This window comes from Spermophilus citellus (genome assembly GCF_964194105.1).
Source record: "Spermophilus citellus genome assembly, chromosome: 1".
Classification (NCBI taxonomy): Eukaryota; Metazoa; Chordata; class Mammalia; order Rodentia; family Sciuridae; genus Spermophilus; species Spermophilus citellus.
Genome location: NC_138182.1, coordinates 107289262 through 107301428, shown reverse-complemented (window position 1 = coordinate 107301428; position 12167 = coordinate 107289262). Strand labels below are relative to the sequence as shown.

The 12167-nt window shown below is 62.6% G+C and overlaps 1 protein-coding gene across 1 annotated transcript in view; it reads right to left on the bottom strand.

Annotated features, from left to right (window-relative positions):
* Positions 1-340: 340 nt before the first annotated feature.
* Positions 341-12167, bottom strand: part of LOC308645326 (obscurin-like) — a gene marked incomplete at its 5' end in the record, with an annotated part of 148115 nt that continues 136288 nt past the window's right edge. Inside the window, 28 exon segments of the mRNA XM_081287369.1 lie at positions 341-547; positions 628-777; positions 994-1069; positions 1314-1537; positions 1736-1975; positions 2174-2258; positions 2772-2942; positions 3100-3222; positions 4122-4289; positions 4370-4480; positions 4698-4772; positions 5457-6951; positions 6955-6978; positions 6982-7034; positions 7037-7277; positions 7543-7620; positions 7988-8033; positions 8129-8281; positions 9035-9061; positions 9264-9367; positions 9369-9437; positions 9722-9799; positions 10118-10122; positions 10125-10177; positions 10853-11053; positions 11138-11219; positions 11416-11584; positions 11826-11938. Coding sequence (XP_081143495.1) covers positions 370-547; positions 628-777; positions 994-1069; positions 1314-1537; positions 1736-1975; positions 2174-2258; positions 2772-2942; positions 3100-3222; positions 4122-4289; positions 4370-4480; positions 4698-4772; positions 5457-6951; positions 6955-6978; positions 6982-7034; positions 7037-7277; positions 7543-7620; positions 7988-8033; positions 8129-8281; positions 9035-9061; positions 9264-9367; positions 9369-9437; positions 9722-9799; positions 10118-10122; positions 10125-10177; positions 10853-11053; positions 11138-11219; positions 11416-11584; positions 11826-11938 — 4592 coding nt within the window. The 3' untranslated portion in view covers positions 341-369.

Genomic DNA, 12167 nt, shown 5'->3' with positions numbered 1-12167 from the left:
ACTGCCATTGATGCACTGTCCAATGGGCGGAGCTGCATGCATCGGGGAAGGCGATTGGCCAGGGTGTGGGGTCCTGTGATGAAGCAGAACTAAGGCGTCCTAGTATAAACGCACACAAGTGAGGGCTGTGCACACGACCTCAACAGGGTTGAGAGCGCACAGGTTCCCAGGGAACTGTTCCCAAGCCCGCCTTCCATGGGGGCGGGGGGGGGGGGCAGCTACCCGGGGGAGGCGGAACCCTGAGCGGCGGAATTCCCTGAGGCAGAAGACACTTCAGTTGGTTTCGCACTTTTATTGGTAAGTCTGTGCGTCTGTGCGTTGCATGGCCCAGCGAGCGACTCCACACACGCGCTTCTGCAGGGCTGGCACTCAGCGCACCTGGGCCAGGTTGTGTCTCTTGTACAGCAGCGCACGCCGCTTCTCGCGCTCGCTCACGAAGGCGCGCGGCCGTGCGGTGGGGAAGGTCACTGGCGCTGGCCGGGAGGCGGCGGGTCCCTCCTCGGTCAACCAGGGACACTGCAGGCAGCTGGAGGCGCATGGCCGGCCCCTGGGGAGGAGGGAGGGTCGGTGAGCGGGCCTAGAGCAGCCCGAGAGCGGCGGGGCGGGGTGGGGCTGGGCGCTCGGTACCAGGGTTGGGCGCACAGTGCACTGCGCAGGAAGGCCACAGCGCCACCTGACAGCCCCGCGTAGCAGCGGCTCAGCCTGATGAGTCCCTTGCGCAGGCCCTTCTGCAGGTCGCGTGTCCCCTCGCTGCTCACGGGGTATTCGGCGCTCAGCCTGAAAGGACAGGAAGCACAGGGAGCTCTCCATTACCCTTGATGATTTGGTGCAGGGACTCCAAGGTCACCCGTGAAGGATGATGGGGTGCAGGGACTCTGAGGTCATATTTGGATGGCTCCGTGGAGATTCATGGGGGCTCTGAGAGCACCCTCAGACAGATGGAGCCCTGCCCTGCCCATCTAGCACCTCTCTCCCCAGACACATGAAGGGCACTTGATGAAGGCTGTCACACCAATGGCCCAGATGTCTGTCTGAGGAACAGCCCCGTGGCCTTCCAGGAGCTCCGGAGCTGCAGAGGGGCATGGGTGGGTGGGCACAGAGGGAGGGGCACAGGTGAGAGGTCAGGTAGGTGGGCACCACAGATGGGCACAGGAGGGTGGGCCCAGGTGGGTGGGCTCAGGTGTGAGGCTGGAGGGTTGCAGTGGAGTTGAGGGGAGGGGAGAGTAGAGCAGGTAAGGAGAGGGCTTCCTCCTGCCCCCCCCCCAATAGGTCAGACGCCCATGCCTGCCCTCTCACAGTGGCCACACACGCACCCATGGTCTCCAGGTAGTCCTTAAAGTTGTCAGAGGGCAGCACCTTCTCCTGCGTGAGGCTCTGGGCATTGCCCAGGTCCACAACCTTGAGCAGGTTGTACTCGGTGACCATCATGTTTTCAGACCTTAGGTCCAGGTGCAGGATATGCTGGGCGTGCAGGTACTGGGTGGCACTCAGCATCTGCCAGAGGTAGTCCTTCACCACGGATTCTGAGTAGGAGGTCCTGGGGGCAGAGGTGGCTCAGGACAGGCCCCGAGGGGGCATGTGCACAGGGAAGGAGCAGTGGACTGGGAAAGGCACCCGGTTCTGACACAGCTCGGGGTCAGGCATGCGGAGGAGGGTGGCAGGCCTGGCGTTCCCTCCCAGAACCCTGCGTCATCTGCCTGTCCACCCATCCCTCCACCCAGCCTTCTGCCCCCACCTCTCCACCAGGCATGGGAGCAGCTCGGGCCCTGAGCACAGCTCCAGGATGAGCACCAGGTGCCGGGGGCTGAGGTAGGCAGCATGCAGCTGGGCCAGGTGTGGGTGGCGTAGCCTCTTGAGCGCCTCGTATTCCCGAAGCACGGCTGCCCTGTCTTCAGGCCTGTAGGGAACGATCTTGGCGGCCAGGGCCCGCCCGCTGGCCTTCTCCCTGCACTGTCGGACCACGCTGAAGCGGCCCCTGGGAGAGAGACACAGCAGGACCTGAGTGGCCCCCATGCACTCAGAGCAGCAGAGACCAAGCTCAGCAGGGGCAGCAGCCAGACACAGGGAAGAGGCTCTGAGCTGAGCATGGGAATGTGGGGGTGGGAGCACCAAGAGCCAGCAGGGCAGCTTGAGGAACCATCCCACTACCCACTGTCCCCAGAGGCCCCTGCACCTCCGGATCTGCATCTGGAAGGGGAAGTTCCTGATGCTGGGGAGAGGCGGGGCTGGCTGCCCCTGGCCACTCTCCTCCTTAGAGGCTGTTAGGGAGGGGCAGGTGACAGGTTCAGGAGGATCCCAACGCAGGCTCTCCCCTCCTCTTCCCTCACTCCTCCTCAGACACCAGACAGTGGCCCTGCCTGAGTGCCCGCTCTGGCCTCTGCTCCCTCAGGTCATTTTGCAGGGGAGAAGGGAACTTGGATTCAGGACACAACAAAGCCCTCATCATAAGTGTGTTTGGGACCACCATGGCATCACACCATCCTTTCCCAGGCCCACAACAGATACTATTGATCCATCAAACCACTCTTCCACCCAACCCAGACCCAGCACCCAGGAAGTCACTGCCAACTCTTGGGGTGGCACCAGTGGGTGTGGGTGAGTGAAGGGAGCTGAAGGGTGAGGGCCCCAGAATGTGCAGATTTTGAAAGCTGGCTGAGTGCAGGAGTGGCCACCATAGGGTCCGCAGTGGCCACCACAGGGTCCGCAGGCAGGAGGGTGCCAGTTCTGATCTGCCAGCCACCCCATCCACTGGCTGCCCAGGAGTGGCTCACCCAGGTGGCGGGGCCCTCCCAGGAGGACCTGCTCCGAGGGGCTGCTGTAGGGGCCCATTCCTGCCTTGCTGATGCATGCTGTCCGGAAGGTATACAAGCCGCCCCTGGACAGCTTGTTGGTGAGGTAGCAGCAGTCGAAGATGTCAGAGGCCAGAGTGGTCCAGGTACCACCTGGTCACAGATGGAGTAAGAGGCAGTTGGGGAGGAAGGAGGAAAGACCTTCCCCAGGACACAGAGCAGGCTGTGGGCAAGGGCCCTCCATGCTGACCCTGGGGCATGCTGAGCCTCAGGGGCCCCAGGGAGAGAGGGCAAAGGGCCCACACAGTACCTTCTATGCAGCACTGTACGATGTATGTCACAGGGCCATAAGACTCCACGGGCTTCCAGACCAGCAGCACTCTGTCTGTGTAAACCTCCCCGATGTCCGGGCGTGGGGAAGACGAGGGGTGCTCTGCAAGAGGCCACCCATGGTCTGGGTCAGCATCTGACCCCCAGGGCTGATTTCTAGCTGGCCCTGCCTCACCCTCCCTTACTTTCGGCAAACGTTAGGCTCCTAAGCCCACCCTCTCCCAGTGCCATTTGTTTGGGGTGGGTGAGGTCCTAGAAAGCAATGGGAGGAGGGGTGTGCCTCCTTCCCTAGTGGGCAGTCAGATGTCTGCCCAGCCCTCCCCACCAGGATCCCTCCTGGCCAGCCTTTGCCAGGGTATGTTCAGGCCTCGGTGGAGTGGCCCAGGCTCTGGTTGGGGGGCCTTGCCCTGGTTTCTAAGCTTGGCTGAACGCCCCAGTACAGGGCCTGAGGTCAGTCTGCAAGTTCCAGACTGGGCCAGCAGCCGTCTCAGCTGCCCACACACCCCAGGCACTGCATACTCAGCTCCTGACTGGACTCTGATGAAGACACAAACAGGATGGGGCTCCTCCCTCCTGCACCACTGGAGGGCAAGGTGGCACCCTCCACAGTGAGCTTCGCCTCCTGGCCAGCAGAGGCCTCGGGCCAGCTCCTGGCAGCAGGGTGCACAGCAGGCTGGAACACTGCCACACTGCTCTCCTCCTTCTTGGGCACACTGCTCCCCCACCCCTGCCTTCCATCTGTCTCCTGTCAGTCTCCTGCCTCCTGCCAAACCCTGAAGATCCTGGACAGTCCAGAAGGCACCCACAACAGCCACATGCAATGCCCGGCCCATCAGGACTGGACTGCTCGGTAACTCAGATGCACCTGTGGTCACCTCCTGAACCCCAAATTCCACAGCCCCACAGCTGAGGGAGTGGCCCAGTCCAGCTCACGAAATGAGGCTCAGCACCCCCAGCCCAGCCTCCCTGGCCTGGCAGGGACCTCTAGCAGAGCGCACCCACCTGCCTTCCGGAGTACGCCCGTGGTGGTTGCTGTGCCCAGAGGGTTGCTCACACTGCAGGTATACATGCCCAGGTCCTCAGCAGTCACCACCAGGATGGTCAGCAGCTGGAAGTTCTTCAGAGTGGAGGAGATGAGGAGGTGGCCGTTGCTCTCCAGGAGGGCCCCATCTGTGACAGCACAGAGCCGGTCTGAGTTTCCCCTAGACAGTGAGGGCCCCTGCTGCCCTGCTTGTATCCCAGCCCCTTACCTTTACTCCAAGTGGCCTGGGCAGCTGGCTGAGCTAACACCTGGCAAGCCAGTGTCACCGACTGACCCAGGACCACGGTCTCATCTGAGAGCTCTCTCAGGAAGGTTGGTGCTGAGGAGGAGGCAGGAAGAGCCTTCAGAGGGAAGTCCAGGCCAGAAAGTGTGGGCAGGACGCAGCACTGCCTCCTCCTGGAAGCCTCCAAGATTGCTCAGCCCCCATGCCCAGCCTGCCTCTGGGCTTAAGCCCCATAGGTGGGTGGGGGCTTGCCCCTCTGGTGTAGGCACCATGGTGGTTGGGAGAGGACCCTGAGACAGTGGGGCCTGCTCACCTTGGTCCCTGCCCTTCAGACCTGACAGCCGTAAGGAAGCCAGGCCTGCCTTCTTCCTGGGGGGCTCCTCCAGGCCTGCAGGAGGAGGGGGAAGGGTCTCAGTAGGGAGGTCTGTCCTCAGGCAGCACCAGCTACCTCACACTGCCTGTCCTCCCAGCAGGCCCAGGTCTCAGGGACTGGGGTGTGAAGACAAGTTGGACCTGCTTCCCACCTCCCTCAGCAGTGGGCTGTTGGGGGCTCTAAGGCCTACAGTGCAGGAGGGGGTTGCTTGGGGCCGGGGTCAGGCCGGGGTCAGGAGGGTGGGGGTCACAGAGGCTGCTCTGGAGTTGGGACTTCCAGGCAGCTCAGGGGTCAGGGAAGCTGGGGTCAGCTGTGCCTAGGGTCGAGTTGCTGTGAGATAAGGAGAGACCTGGAGTCAGGAGGATCTGGGGCCACAGGACTGGGCTCAGAAGGTCTGAGGTCACTGAGGGTGGGGCCATAAGACTCCTGGGTCAGAGGGTCTACAGTGGGGGAGGCCTGGGATCCTGGCTGCCCTCTCCCCAGGTGCCCTCCCTGCAGCTGTCTCCAGGATGGCCTCACATGCCCAGTAAGGCAGGTTCAGGTCAGCAGAGGTGCCCCCAGGACTCAGGTAGAGCTGTGGGTGCAGTTGGGAGGTAGGGGCAACAGCACCAGAGGGGGGGCCCAGCAGGACCCTGAGCACGAAAGGGTGAGTGATCCTAAGGGGCAGGGATGTGCCAGGGGATAGGACGAGGAGGTTACCTTCCAGCCTGCCCTTCAGGATCCGGGAGATGTGAGCCATGGAAGCCTTCACCCTCTGGCGCAGCCCAAGTTCCAGGGGTTCCTCCAGTGGCAGGTACTTCCCAGGGAACTGGAATAGGCCACGGGAGGTGGACCACTTGCGCTTTCTGCTGGCTGCAGCCTCCCCTAGCAGTGCCTCCAGGTCCTCTGGCTCCTCTGTGATCTCCAGGCCAGCTCGAAGGCCCAGCTCCCCTGGCCAGGGCCACGCAGCGTCAGGGAACTCTGCCAGCTCCTCCCCAGCCTCAGCCTCAGGAGAGGGCGGATCTGGCTGCTCCCAGGGCTTGGGGACCCTCCTGAAGATCATGAACTCGAATGGGAGATACTTGATGTCATACAGGTCAGAGAGGTTGAGGTAGGCAGGATCCACCTCTGAAATGTCTAAGGACACAGTGTCGGCAGCCTCTGTATCCCCTGACAAGTCCTGGATCTGCACCAGGGACACCTGCCCATCTTGCTCCCACGAGGTCAGCTCTGGGGAAGCCCTCAGGGTAGCCCCTCTGGTCTCAGGCACTGGCCCCAAGTCGGCCTGGGGTTGAGGGCTTCCCACTGCAGCCTCGTCCTGCTCCTCGGAGGACTGGGATACGGCCCAGGCCATCCTGGCCCACAAGGGACCCTGTCCTAGCATGCCCCCTGCATCCCCACCAAAGGCAAAGGTACCGTAGCCTGCCACCCCCGCATAGCCCCCACGGTACCCCAGGGAGAACTTCCGGGTGGTGGCCTGCTCCTGAGGCCTTGGTAAGGGGGGTGTTGGGTCAGGGGAATGCTCAGCCTCCTGAGACAGGCTGCCAGTGTCCAGGGAAGGGCTGGACTCCATGCCTGTGGGGCAGGTTGGTTCCAGGGAGCTGGAGGAGCTGGTCCAAGGCCCCCCAGGTCGAGAGATGCTGCCAGGCTCCTTCTCAGAGCCCGGCAGGGGGCTTGTTTGGGCTGTGCAGGGGGGCTCCAGAAGTATCTCCTTGACAGACCCTGGAGGCAAACAGCCATGAGTTTGTGGTGACAGTGGGCCACAGCCCTTTTGGGGGGCAGAACCCTGCTCAGGGTGACAAGAAGGAGCCTTCTGCCCCAGCCTGGACGACCCCGCTTGCTGAGCAGGCCCTGAGTCTCTAGCAGGTGATGGAGACAGACTGGGCTCTTTCAGGGGCTTCTGGTCTCTCCCACCAGCCTCCCCTGTGGAGGCTGTGGGAGGGCACTGTCCTTCACTGCAGGCCTCACTCAAGGGGCTGATGACACTTGGAGGGTCTTGGTCCAGGGAGTGGCTACGGCCGGAGGCCTCACGGGCACTGGCGCTGGGCAGGCGCAGGGCTGTCCCAAAGTAGGGTGTCTTGGTTATCAGCGCGGCCTGCTCCTTCCTGGCAGCCTCCTCCTCCAGCACGCGATGCTCCATCAGCGGCTCAGGCAGACCAGGCAGGGCCCTGGTGAAGTACCCGCCCTTGAGCAGGTGCCGCCTCCGGGCCGCGTGTCAGTGGCCTCCAGGGGCCAGGGCGCCTCACTCAGGGCCCTCGCCTGCCTGCTGGTAGAACAGGCTGCTGATGACACTGTGCCCGAGGGCCGCAGGAAGCCCCGTGGGTGCAGCAGCGGGGAATGGGTCACTGGCGAGGATGGCAGCGACTTGGCCCTGGCAAACGGGGCTAGCTCATTTTCCGAGGAGGAGGAGGAGCTGGAGGAGCCACTGGCTTCTGCGCGCAGGTGCCGGGCCACTGCCAGGGAGGGGCTGTCGGGTGGGCCCCGCAGCAGCTCTGGGATGGAGCGCATCACCAGGATGGACTTGTAGCTCATCAGGGAGCGCTGGGGGCGGCACAGAGCAGTCACTGGGTGGGGCCGCGGCACCGAGCAGGCCTTCTCCCTCCAGTGGGCCAAAGCGCTGGGGACCCAGAGCAGTGGGAACCTCTGCACCAGGGCTCTTGGCTTCTGCCTGGCCACTGGGTATCCCTGTGCGCCTGGCACACTCATGGCTGAGATCCGATGAGGTGCCAGGCCTGGGAGTGTGCTAGGCGGGCTTAGGCTTGCGTTTCTGACCCTGCCCTCACCCCCTTTTCAGGGGACAGCTCACCTGCCAGCGGCTCCTGGCCAGGAGGAACTTGAGCTGCTTGGTGTTTATGAAGTGGGCCTCCTCCGCAGGCATGGATATCTGGGGTGTGAGGGAGCAGCCACATTGAGGAGAGACCCCAGCGCCCTGATGGGGGCCCCTCCTGGGATGGAGGCCCAGCTGGGCAGGGGCAGGTGGACTTGCCCTCAGCCCTGGGGTCTCATGGGCTCATCCTCTTACTTTGCCCAGACAGGGCAAGGCAAAGGCCAGAGGTCGCAGGGGAGGCCCTGACCCCCTGTGAGGGTCTCAGGATCCCAAGCCTGTCTGAAGGGACAAGTATCCACTGAACTGGGGCACAGGGGCCTGGGTGCCACCACCATATGTGCTGATGCAGGCAGGCCCTCGTCCCCCTTGGGTTGGATGTCCCTCCCTGCAGGCCTGGGGTTTGAGCCAGGCTGGGCCTACTCACCAGGAACCAGGGGTGGGTGAGGCACTGGGAGGCACTGGGCCGGGCCCTGGAGGGAGAGCAGAGCCCAGGTCAGCCAGGCAGTCAGCTGGCCCTGGGCAGGGCTGGCCGCACCCTGGGCAGGCAAGAGAGGCATGCACTCACCCTGGGGCCCTCTGCAGCGTGGCCTTGAGGAAGTCCTTGGTGTCCTCACTGAGGTGGGCAGCCATGGGGCTGCTCCAGGACACCCGCCCCTCCAGCACATTCAGCAGGGTGGCACGGTCACTCTCTCCCGCAAACGGGGAGGAGCAGGTCAGGCTGGAAACAGGCAGAGCCTGCCCTCAAACAAAGCCCCTGGGGACGAACTCTGGCACCACTCCCACCCAGTAGTATCTGAGGTTCCCCAGATACTGCCTCAGCTTGGAACACCAATCCAGGCAAAGCCTAAGAGGGTGTCTGGGCTCAGACCAGGGTTGGGGTCCCCACTCAGGCTGGGACAGGGATCAAGGAAACATCAGCCTGCCTGGGGGCCCTGCTTTAACCTGAGGCTCTCATGGCCAGAGGTGGGTACAGGGCTGAACTTACAAAGGAGACCCAGGCTAGCTTGAAGCAGGGATGTATGCCAAGGCTGGGTGCTGGTTCAACCCGGGGTGGGTACTTGGCCTCAGCCTCAGCTAGGGATCCAGGCTCAGCTGGGACAGGAGTCCAGGGAGCCTAGATAGGCACCAGTCTATGTCTGAGGTGGGGACAGGTCTTAGTCTGCAGAGGTCAAGGATCAGTCTGTACCACCAGCATCTTCAGGGCAGCAGTGACCACTACCAGTGGACTCTGGACAAAAATCCCACAGACCCTACAGGGTCAGCTCAGCTCTGCCTAGTGATGACAGGGTGTTTGTGAGGAGCAGTGGGCAGGAGCCTCTTATCAGGGTTGGCTGACTGCCTGTTCCCAAGATAGCTGCCCCTGGGCTCTTGGGTCTCTGGTCTGGGGTGTGGCCAGCATCACACGTGGCCCTCAGGATTCTGCAGAAGGGTTGGCTTTGAAAAGCAGCTGCCAAGAACAGGCTGTGCTCACCTGAGGTAAGAGATGACCCCCATGGCCCTGCAGAAAGAAAACCACCCACTGTGAGTCACCCCAGGCCTGGCCACAGGCAAGGGCTATGTGGGAGGAGGCATGGGGGATCCAGGGGTGCAGAAGGAAGCAGAGGCTCAGAGAGGACCCTTTGGCTGGCTGCTGGGCTGCCAGATGACTCCCCAGCATGGTCCCAGGAGGGTCACAGTCCTGACTCAGCCTGACCACTCACCAGATGTCAGAAGCCTCGCTTACGGGGGTCTGCTCAATGATCTCGGGGGACACGAACTCTGGAGAGCCGTACTTGCTGTACTGTGGCTCTGAAGGGGTGGTTTTTTTGGGCAAAGCCAAAGTCGCAGATTTTAATGTCTTCGCGAGCAGGATGCACCATCAGGATATTGGGGGGCTGTCAGAAAGTATTGGGGAGTCTATGGGGGTTGGGCCACCTGGGGTTTCCAGGCCTCAGGGAGTCATTCAGGGTCCATGAGGCCAACGTGGGGCATGGGGAGCACCAGTCAGACTGTCAGAGCAGAGCCCACGGATGAGCTGCCAATTAGCAGTGCATCCAGTCCCTGCAGGACAGCAAGCCCTGTCAAGGAAACTGGACACGGTAAGCCTGTCCCTTCCTATCCTGTAGGCCCAGGGCTCCCCTCTCCCACCCAGGTTCTGGAGGGGCCCGAGGGACAGTACCTTTATGTCCAGGTGGAGGACCCCGTGGCTATGCAGATAGTGCAGTCCCTCCACCAGCTGCTGGAGGTAGACCTTGACCTGTGGCAAATGCTGTGCTCAGGGAGGGGCCCCGGCCCTCCACCTTGACTCATCCTGCTTGAGTGCCCCAGTCTAGCACCTGGGACAAGCCCACAGGGTAGGTGGCACCCTGAGCCCTAAGTGCCAAAGCCAGAGAAATCCCCAGGAACAAGCAAGGTGTGCAGGAAGCCAGGCAGTGCAGCTGGGCACAGAGCCCGGGTAGCCACGGGGCCTGGGATCCAGAGAGGCGGGGCCTGGGCCACATTTGGGGCAGCTGTGTCTGGGTGGGGCTGGGACCCGCATGCATCTCAGGCCAGTGGCAGGCAGGTTCAGGGTCACCTCGGCTCTGTCACCACACTCTTCTTGAAGAGGCGATCCAGCAGCTCCTCTGATGAGCACCTGGGGCCTGGTCAAGGAAAGCAGCTGAGGCTGGAACCCACCAGGAGGTGGCCAGGACAGGGTTCCTGCGGTCTCAAGGGTGGGGTACTGGTGCTCAGGTTGAGGGGAGGTGCCATGGGCCCCTGGAACCCCAGACAGCATCCAGCCCAGATGAGGGGGGCTGCCTGGGGACTGAGGCCACAGGGCAGTGGTAGGGTGGGGGCACCTGGCCTGTCTGCACAAATCCCTCCTCAGGGGAGAGACAAGAACACAGGAGCAGATCCAGCCACAAGGCCCTCCACACTGAGACCCCAGTCAGGGACCTATGGGCAGTGGGCAAAGACCTGGAGTAACCTGTGTAGGACACACCTCTCCTGACATCTGAGAGGTCACCCATGGGAGGAGACCCCTGGCCATCTCCACCGAGGACATCTGGACCCTCAGGACCAGCTCAGCCACTGACCCTGCCTGGTGACCCCCATGGACCACCCTCAGAGAGAAAGAACCCCCTGACCAACACCATCACGAGCGGCAGGAACAGGGCTGCTTGTCACACAGCATTGGCCACAGGAAGGTGGGCTGAGGCCCTCACAACCTGCCAGGCCCAGGGAGCATACGCTCCTCCAATCCCCAGCCTGGTGGCCACTGCACCCGTCCTCAAACCCCAAGGGAAGGGGCCAGGAGAAGAAAGGATACAGTTCCAAAATGAGGATGAGCGTCTTCCGGGTCTCAAACTGGTCCAGCAGCCCAGTGACCAGCGGGTGGCTGAGCATGGCCAGGATATCTCGCTCCTGGTACGCCTGGGCCCGAGTTCTGCTCCGCAGGGGGATGAACTTGGCAGCACAGAATACCTTATTTCCTTTGTGCTGTACCCTTTTCACAAAGCCAAACACGACTCTGGGGAGGAGGGAGGGGGATCAGGATGGTGACGCTGTGCCACGGGTCCTGGGCATCCCCGGGGCCAGAAGGGCTGGAGTGTACCTGCCAATCTCCTCCTTGACCTTGTAGAAGGAGTGCAGCTTCCTCCGATGGCTCTGCTCTTCTGAATCTGGCTCACTGTCTCCTGTGGTCAGCACAGAAGGTAGTTAGGACGGCAAAGGCACTGCCCTGGCCCTCGTCCCCAGTACTGTGGAGCTGGCAGGCTGTTCCCTGGGCCTGGGCCTGTGGCCCATGGGAACCTTGAGCTGGGGTCCCTGTGGGGACTGGGGATGCCATGTGGAGACCGAGCGGCCCTGGGCCTGGGAGGCTCTTTGACTTACCCCCATGGACCAGCAGCTCCGCCTTGCAGAGCACCTGGCCAGCAGCATTTTGTGCGAGACAGGTGTAGACGCCTGCATCTTGCTGGGCCACATCCTTCAGTAGCAGGCAGTGAGTGGTGCCATCCTTCTGCTGGCTCAGCCGGGCACTGTCCTCCAGTTGGACACCATCCTGAAACACCAGCAGGCCAGGACGCCATCAGCCCATCCCAGCATCAGGCTCACCTGCCCTTCCCTGGCACCTGCTGTGTGTCAGCCCCCGGTCCAGCCCCATGCCCAGCCATGATGGGCTTGGGGATGGCAGGAGGGGCCGCACAGCTAGGATCGTGTGGTGCGGTTTTCGTACACACATGCACACACAGGTGCCTCCGGCCTCTGAGGGCCCCACCCTGCCTCCCTGAGCCAGCTCTTACCTTGTACCATGTCACAGTGGGCTGTGGGTGCCCCTCAATGACAGCCTCAAACTGTGTTGTACCACCCGCCTGGACCTGCACATCCTCAATGGTCACCTGCATGGTTGGGGGCCCTGGGAAGAGGTGGAAAGGGGGACATGAGGAGGGATTCCCAGGCTGCACAGCCCATACATGTGGTCAGTGAGGCTCTGAGTACACCCCAGGGCAACAGGCAACAGGACCCCCTGGTAACTGGGAAGTTCTTCCTTCCATCCAACCACTGTCTCCCTGCTTTGCCCTCAGCTGGCCCAGCAGTCACGAGAACAGTCAAGCCAAGGCAGGCAGAACATGCTAGGGGGTGGT